Here is a 9,782-nt window from a genome sequence, read left to right as displayed (position 1 = left end):
GACTCGCTGACGCAACAGGGGAAAGTATTCTGCATTATATGCAAATTGTTTTAAACAGCAATGAAACTTCTTTGCAAGCAACAACTGGTTACTCTGAATGGAAACATGCTTCAAGAGATTTTAGATGGCAAGAAACATCTTGTTGCATCAAAGTTGTCACCCAATTTATTATTCATAAAACCAAAAGTGGGTGAATTGGCAATATTTTAACAGAGAAGATGAAGTCAAAGAAACACACTGGCACCAAGTTCTGCAGCATATCCTCTCAGTCACAACGTTTCTATCATACAGAGGATTAGTATTCAGAGGAAGTGACGAAGTAGTTGATTTAGTGTGTAATCGCAATTACTTAGGAATACTGGTGCAATTGGCTGAGTATGATACATTTCTTGATGAACACATTCCAAAACATGCAAATGAGGGAAAAGATCATGTTTCATACATATCCTCAGCTGTATGTGACGAATTCACAGAAATCTTACAGAAAGAAGTTCTCATCGCCATTATTCAGGAAATCAAAACATCCAAGTATTTCTCAGTGTCTTTTCATTCTACTCCAGAAATATCACACATGAATCAACTGACAATAATCTTTAGATATGTTCTAGATGATGGCCCTGTAGAGAGATTTGCCACATTTTTACCAGTAAGCAATCATATAGAAGCAGAATTTGCTAGAGTTCTCATTAATTTCTTTGAAAAGAATGATATAAGAATTCAAAATCTCCATGAGCAGTCTTAAGACAATGCATCCAATATCAGCAGCAGTATGTTAGCATGCAAACCTTGATCAAAGAGAAGAACCCCCTAGCAGACTGTGTTCTCTGCCGTGCTCATTCACTCAGTTTTTCAGACAATGCAGTGTAGACTGCTGTACTGAAGCTTGTTTATTCTTTGTCTTTGTGCAGAAACTTTATGTGTTTTTCTTAGCTTCAATCCACTTGTGGAAGCACCTACACGATGGACTTGAAAAAGTAGGGTTTCTGATGATAAAGATGGTGTGCTCATTCATACACAATGCAAGCCTAAAAATGGGATGCAAAATCATAATCGATGTCCTGTCCATTACAGTTGATGACTCTGAAAAGCCTCAAATGTGCTTAAGAGTTAAGAAGCCTCATGCTACAATTGGAACAACTAAAATCAGGTATAATGACAGACTTATGGAGCATTATCCAAATGGATGTTAGTACAACCTCTCAATACATTCGTGTCAAGTAATTGCTTGGGAAAACCCAATTTTCAGTGCTGAAAACGATAAAAAATACTTTGGGCAAGAATGTTCCCAGTGTTACATCTGTGTTCGTTTGTTAATTTTTCGTAGAAATTCTTTCCAAGAAACTTCAACGATACAAGTCTTTTCGTAAATAAAACTAGTTTATTATTTCTCAGTACAACTTTGCAATATACAGAATTTCCACAGTCATATTCATTTAAACACACGCTATAATTCACAACAAACGATTCACGCATTTTACGTACTACTGTGCTTGACTTAATTGTCCGTCTCTAACTCTACCTGTCTGTAATTCAATTATTTAAGCCGTCACTTCTCACCGGACTTATATATACTAAAAGAATGCTGTCAAGGAAACGCTCGAGTCTTCAGGAAAGTTTGAGATACTCATTACATGTTACCAGTGTCACGTAACTTCCGCTGTCGTAACACCAGATAGGCTAAAATACAATAGCACTTTTGCGCATAGAAAATTACTTGTTAGGATCGCTTGACATCAAACAGATCATAATTAAATGCTTTTGTTACAAAAAGAGGCAGGAAGACAGTTGTTGAACCAAGTAGAGATGTTACTACTGCTGGGAATACTTTGTGAGTATTGGTGTTATCTAAGCATGTGTGTGTGTGCGTATTTGTGCGTTTGTTTGTGTGTGTGCATGAATTGGGACTTATGTGCATTTGGTTTCTTTTTATTTATATGCTTTGTTGTTTAAATGCAACTTTTGTCTGTGTTAGAGCACCACTTTTCCTATTGAAGAAACATCTAATATTGTTCATTAATTTGTAGGCGAGTCATGCAGATCTGTGGGTATCATTTTCTAATTGTATCCAAAAGTAAAACATATTGTTACGACAGCGGAAGTCACGTGACTCTGGTAACACGTAACCAGTTCTAGAAAGATCAGGGAACATCACTAATAATCCAGTGTTTGCTAGGCGCCCTCTATTCTTGTATATAAATGTGCCAGACAATTAATCGGAATTGAATAGCAGACATAGAGATTAAAGATATAGGCGGACAATTGAGTCAAGCGCGGTAGTAAATAAAGTGCGTGAATCGTTCGTTGAGAATTATAGCGTGTGTATAAGTGTATTGCAAAGTTGTATTGAGAACGTATAAACTAGTTTTACTTAAGAAAGGACCAGTATCGCTTAAGAATTTCTACGGAAAATTAACAAACGAACAGAGAGGTAACATTATCTTGAGGGTTTAGTTGTTGTTTTTTGTTTTTTTACCCAAGTCTTCAGTCGCGATTGCAAGAGGCCCAGGCCCTTATAATCCGTAATCCGCCCCTTGTGGCAGTATACAGTAAATTTATCAAAACATTCGTATTTTTTTTCTCCTTAATAATGACTTTATTGACGAAAAAATATACCCAACTGCGAAAAAAGACGACCTTCCCCTTCTTCAACCGACTTGAATAGCCATAATAGACACACCTCTTTTGCATATCAGTTTTTTGTAGATAACTAACTGTAGGCAGTCTAACAAAAGGACTTTGACACTTGCCTGTTTTGGTAATGGCGAAGAATTATCCTTGAGTGGCACTGGCATAGTGGAACGTGACAATGCGCGACATAGTGTTTAACTTTAAGATATAACTCTATGCTCGACGCAAGGAGAATCGAAAATCCTCGTGAAGTATATCGGCATTAAGCTTCAGGCTATAGATCACGCAAATGAAAGAAAGTTATAATAGAAGATCAAGAGTCTGATATCTGGGCTATCTATTGCTCTAGGCAGAATTCCCACTAGAAACGGTGCAAACAATTGCTAAAGCGGGCCTAATCCTGTTTAGCTTGATATAACTGTCTCGCTTGTGAAGTTGTGTGTTGTTAAATAGTAGTATAGATTAATAAGTTATATAGGTTACATATATTTGTGCTACAGACTGGAACTTACGAGTGAAGTACAACACCATTACAAATCTCAACAGTACTCAGTAGTAGTACAGGTGCTGGAACTGGAAGTTACTTAGTATATAAATATAATCAAGGTAAGTCTGTGAAAAGACACTAAAGTGCAATTTATCACGTTTATTAGAATTCAGAAATATATGAGCTGACGCAGTTATAGAAAGATTAAGTCATTGAATCAAACTATTTCAAATCAGTATTTTCATTTTACATACACTCATTCTTTTTAAAGTTACTGACATTGCTGAATAGGACTAGATGATTTTGCCCCTAGAAATTATGTAATATGTACAATTGAAATATTAAGTACTAGACCATTCAGTGTATATTTTGCCTATATGAATTTAGTTGGAGTGAAATTTATCATTGTGTTCCTGAGTTATATTTTACTCAGTTGCTACATTCATTTTTAATTTTTAATGAGCCTCTACACCTTAACATCAGTTTGTAGGTACTCGGGGTTTAGACAAAATAATGGAAACATCTTGCCTTTTTAATTCAAGTTTTTATGTCTTTAGAGGTTTAATAGGGGAAATATAGCTTTATGGTGATTACCCTACTTATTGAATTTGTATGTACATGAGTTGCATATTGTTGATTTTTAGGGAAAGGCTCTAAATATGGTAAGTTAAAAAGTTTACTATATTTCCAAAGAGGCATGATTGTAGGTGAATATCTTGCTAGACCCTTCATGACAGGAACACTTAAGATTGTGACAGAAGAGCAATGTCAGGAGTGATGAGATGAAAACAAAGGATTACAACATCACAGTATGTGCATAAGTTAACATTGGCCTACAACAAGTTGGTCAATAACCAGTGTCTATCAAAACATCTAGAAGGGGGCTGTATAAGTCAGGTTACTGAGATAGGTCTGCTGTTCAGAAACATCTAATAACACCCAAAAATGCAAAACTGTGAATAAAATTGGGTCAAGAACATAAAAATTGGACCAGAAATCAAAGAAAGAATGTGGTTTGATCAGATGAATAATCTTTTATGATTTTTCCATTAAATGGATGTTTTCATGTGTGATAAAAACTGCAAGAAACATACCACCCAGGATGTCTTATGTTATCAGTTAAGCATGGTGGAGGATCTGTGATATTATGGGCAGCTTTTCGTTGAAAAGTATTAGTTCTATGATCTCACTAAAAAGTAAAGTGACAGTAAATGATTACTTAAACCTGAGTTACAGTCAAGGTTCAGCCTAATATGGACACTTTATTCTCAAACAGAGATGGTCTGTTTCAGGATGATAATGTGCCACTTCATATTGCTGAGTTTGACCACTATAATGAAAAGATTAAAATGCTATTGAACTTTTATGATCAGTTCTTGAAACAAATCGTTGAAGCAGGTTTCCACTACCAACATCACTATACTGGTTAGAAAAAGCTTTGGTCTACTAATGAAAAAAAATAACATTGTCTGTTTTTCTCATTAACTCCACATTGTGTTAATTCTGTACTATCTGCTTCTGGAGGACCAACTCCATGTCAATAAATAAAATGTAGAAATTAATAGATGTTTCCATTATTTTGTTGAATTCCTGAAATTATACTTAAATTACTAGACTAAGAGGCATTTCTTTAACATTCAAACATAATTAGAACTTTACATGGGTCTGGCATTCAAACTTGGGTAAAGGTAGACATAGTTCACTGAAGCTTGGACAACAGATACATGTTTCAATTCCTGAGTTATCTTGATATATTAATCTTCATTGAAATTCTTATAACTGAAATACTTAAATGGTTTGAGTGCTGGCAAACCATAGGATTCTCTTACTTGAAACATGGGTTCTAATACGCAGCATTATGGTAACATATAACCTGGAAGTTTGACCAAGAGCTTTTCATCATCATGAATTTTTACTACTTCTGGTTTTTATAAGGTGCATTAAGTTAATGGGTATTTTTCCAAAGTAATTCTGCTTAGAAATTATGTCATATGTTGCTTATGGAACTGAATTATATATAATTTTATTTTGTGGGTTGTAACAAATCTTGTCTATTTGTGATAACTTTAAGATGACATTTTGATCTGCTAGTATAGATCATCAGATTAGAGTAGAAATGTAATGAGTGGCTTTAATATTAGAGTTAAGATGCAACTGTGAGAGAAAGTTGAGGAGTGTGGAACTTTGGAAAGTCATCAATTAGAAGTTTCATTTTATTACTTTAGTCCTTAATCTGTGTTGAGTTGTGGATGGGTCATAAGAATAGGGTAGGCTTCTTGTGTTTTTCAGATTTTCAAACTGGACCGTGATCAAAAACAGAAATAGAAGTATTACCTATCAGGTAAAACATATATATATATATATATATATAGAGGTTTACCCCATTTCATATCAAGAAATGCAAAAATCTTCTATAAATAGTTTGCATGGAAGTGCATTTTGTTTTTGTTATAAAGATAATGTATTTCATCTAAAGAATAGCACACAAACAGCACCAGTATATCAAAAAATTGCGATATTTGAAAAAATGTATGCAAAAACACTGATAATTAAGGCTGCAAACTCCAGTAGACACATGTAGAAGCTAATTCTCCATAGACACCTAAAAGTCTCTAGAAATTTATCAATAAGTTGTTCAAACTGCCATATAATTTGAGACTATTGTATATAGTTTTCTATCTGTGTATACATGGGTGTGTGTGTGATAATTTTACTCTTTCATCATGGTTATTTCTACTGAGATTGACCTAGTATTTTATCTACTATAATAACTTGAAGTTCTGATTAAAGTACAATTACATTTAAATAAAAATTCACAATTTTAGTAAGTTGATTACAAAATCATCATTGTGTACTTGAATTTAGTTATCATACTTATTGTAACAAAATACTTTTCCACGGTATACAAAGAAATAATAAACTAATTCATAATATTTTGTGTCATTGCAAACTATAACTACTTGTTAACAAATTTATATTTATAAATTATTTTAAGACTTACAAAGTTTAATGTTTGACATTTATAAACATTGTATACTAGTATCTTTTAACACGAATCATGTTTTATTGTAAAATGTTTATAAGTATCTGAAAAGTGTCATACATTGATATTCAAGCTTTGTCAGGAAGTTTCTTGTTTCCACAAAAAAATTATCAGGAAAAATTAAGGAACAGCTTTTGGAAAGACTCATTAAAAAAAAGCAAGTACAGTGCAGTGAAACCTTGTTAATCTGAATGCATTCATAATAAAATATTGTGTCTGTATTATTGAAACATTTGGATAGTTAGATCAGTCTGAATACAATGTACACTATCAGTAGTGTGAGTTATCAATCAATAAGTTTAAGGGTGCATGCTAGTAAGAGGGGTCATGTACCTGGTAAACAAAAAGCAACTGTATGTACAATAAACTTATCAGTTTATTATTCTACACATTGCCAATAATTATACAAGTGACACAATCAAAGTGGCAGTTTACTATTGTCACATACAACATTATTTTTCTCAAACTATTAATTAGAGAATACAAAATGCATAGTATTGGTCAAATATACAACAGATCAATTACCAAAGAAGGATTTAATCACAATCTGTTTTTGAACTGATTTATTTTCTTTTGGAGCTTCTCAGTAAATTTAAGAAGATAAAACATTACATCATAATCTTCACATAAATCACTGCTTTGTTAATACCAGAAGATGACATCATTGAGACTAGATTGTGCTTTATTCAGACTGATTGGCTATACTGGTGGATAATTTTTGATGTCAGGTTCATTGTCACCACACTCTTGAAGAGGCATGTCTTCATCTGACAACTTTTGATCAGTTGATTCTGCTGTATCAGTGATGAGTCACTGATCAGCTGACATAGCATCATTACTACCTGTAGTGATTGTATATTGATTGGCACATTCTGCTTCATAAAATTGCAGCCATCCTCTGGAGAATTTGAACTCTGTTACACCAAGCTGTTGTCCAAGATGATTAGATTTCTCAATGAACATTTTGTTAGTAAAAAAGACAGAGTTTGCTTCATGTTTGCATACCTTCAATATCTTGGCTTAGTTTTTTTACCTGAATCTTCTGGATTATTTACCCACTTTTCTTTGCTGCAAAGAATGGTAGATATGGTGACTTGTCCATAAAACATTTTTTTTCTACACTGAAATGCCTACTGATAGTATCAAGGCTTGCATTTTAATTTGTTTTCTTGTATAAACAAACAACAAGTTTCAATGATGCTGATTTTTCTATGCAGCTTTATTTTGGAGTACTTTCACTTGACATATTTATAGCATAAATCACTCTGATGACCTCTAGATATCTAGTATGGGTTGTATGTACATCCTACTGTGAAGGTTATTCTCAGACAAATTGTTATAAACTGGTACCCACTAGTTAGTGTACATGTTTTGTGGACCATAATTATCATCTTGTTTCCTGTTTAGATCAACCCTTACTTCTCTTTTATGAAGTCATATGTGGATTATCGAATCATGTATTCATAGGAAATGCATGCTTGTTACAAGAAAAAGCTGCTCAGATTTGGAACATGAATATGCAGATTATTGATTAAATTTCATATTGTGAAAATTTGTCTATATGAAAAATCATCTGAATTTTGAATAAAATTGCAGCAAACTTGAATTTTACAAGGAAGGAAAAGTTAATTTCTGACAAAACTTAATATCGCCATACAATGGGAGACAGTTTGTCCAATGAAGTGTAATTTCCTTTTTCATGTCTTGGCCTTTCAAAGGCAAAGACTAAAGTTGATAAATTTAAATCCAGTGATAGATTTATAAAGTCTCAGTGCCTCTATGATTGTACTTGCACAGTAGTTTAGGGTGATCTGTAGTTTTACCCTATATTAAAAAAAGTTATATTTTGTAACTGGTAGGCTAAGTCATTAATTATATATACTATTCTTCAGTTAGCCTTCATTGATTAAAGTAACTCACCTTAACACCAAATGACATTTTTGTGAATTGTTGACTATCTATAATAATCACATTTACCAGAAAACTGAACAGTTTTCAATTCCTTCTTTGTCATCTAGAAGCTAAAATTAGAAATTATATTTTCTGTGAATTTGTGGTAGTTGCCTAGTAGATTATTGTAGCACTTGTTTACATATAACAAGTTATTCACTTATGTCAAAAAATACAAAAAGCTATAAAACCCAAGGTATATTAGTTGCTAAATAAACAAACTTTGCACATCAAAGGTTAAAGAATCACTAGTTGTGCATATAGTTTGTTTAAAATTTAGAGTATTGATTTGTCTAGGGAAAAAACAAATAAACTGAAATCAGTATTTAACAAAAAAATTCTTACAAGGTCTTTAAAACTGATAAAGAAACAAACTGGAAAAAAAAAATCAACAAACCGGGGGAAAAAAGTAAAAACATTTCTGTGCTTTAAGAGTATATTGATTCCCTTCTGGTAAATTAAAAAGAAGTAAGATAAGTATGTCATATTTGTTCATCTTAATTTTTTTATTTTGGAAAGGAAGTTTTTTTTGTTTATTGAGATGATGTAATACTTATTATATGTGTTTCGTGAATAAATTAGTTTTGTGGGAATATTTCTCTGTCCAAATGCTTACATTATAGTTCTGCAGTGAAATGATTTTTGAGCAGTTGTTTTGTTCAAGTTTATAAGAATGCACAATGAAGTTAAACCCTTAGAAAACAGACATATCTACTGAACTGGTTGACCTTTAAAATAATGTATTTCATGACTTTCTCTAGTGATTTAATATGTCACCTAAACCTCTCCATTTTATTTGGATTCAGGACTGTTACTATGGTGTGTGTGACTGGTGCATTGCTCAACGTCTTTGGAAAGAATATCACTGGATTTCCATCTTTTTCACCTTTCCCTCCATTCTGGGATAATATACATTGGTCTCGAGAGTATGCAACTTCTGTTGTAATTGGCAGTTTTAAATAATATAACCTTGTTAGTACTTTGTTGCCTTTGATTTCACATATAATGAATTATATTTAAAATTACTAGTTGCATAGTTTTTAAAAATAATTCTCTATTTTCCACTTATATCAGGGTCCTTAAATCTCTGACAATGTGCCTGGAAACTAGGATTGACAGACAGAGTGATCTGTAGACAGACTACAAGGTGTAACACTTTCTTGAAACATTTTCAGTCTCTCATATAAAGCATCTTAACATCTGATTATTTGATATTCATTTTAGTGTTTCTGTAACTAAGTCGTTTATTGCAGATGACTGAGATAAAACCAATGTTTGGTAGAGGACCACCTGGAAAACTGGAACAGTTACAGTACTTGCTAGAGTGGTTTCAAGAATATAGCAGTCTTCAGAAGGAAGATTTTCTACATATTTTAACAGACAAATATTCACAATGTAACCTCAGTACATTACCAGAATCTCTGGGGTCCTTACAGGTAGGGGATCGACCCCCAAGTATTTTTCAGTGCCGTATGAAGCTCTTTAGTGAGTGGTTTAACAACTGGAGTGATGAAGAAAAAGCAGAGCTGCTGATACGCCTGAAGATGTTGGACAAAAATTTCATGATGAAGTTTGAGGAGATTGTAGCAAATTGTGTTGCTGAATAAAATTTTGTTTGATTTTGACAACTAACATTTTGAATTTTCTGAAATTAGTTGCTCAAATAACAACCAT

General features: G+C 32.9%; 1 protein-coding gene across 1 annotated transcript; it reads left to right on the top strand.

Moving 5' to 3' along the window:
* Positions 1 to 213: 213 nt before the first annotated feature.
* LOC106469167 lies at positions 214 to 742 on the top strand (the record flags this gene model as incomplete). The annotated part of the gene is made up of 1 exon (XM_013929632.1): positions 214 to 742. A coding segment is annotated over one exon (529 nt), but the record flags the coding sequence as incomplete, so codon positions are not given.
* Between the last annotated feature and the right edge of the window lie 9,040 nt (positions 743 to 9,782).

This window comes from Limulus polyphemus, unplaced genomic scaffold (genome assembly GCF_000517525.1).
Source record: "Limulus polyphemus unplaced genomic scaffold, Limulus_polyphemus-2.1.2 Scaffold3333, whole genome shotgun sequence".
In the NCBI taxonomy this organism is placed as follows: domain Eukaryota; kingdom Metazoa; phylum Arthropoda; class Merostomata; order Xiphosura; family Limulidae; genus Limulus; species Limulus polyphemus.
Note: the sequence above shows the minus strand (reverse complement) of the source record. Positions and strands in the feature narration are given on the sequence as shown.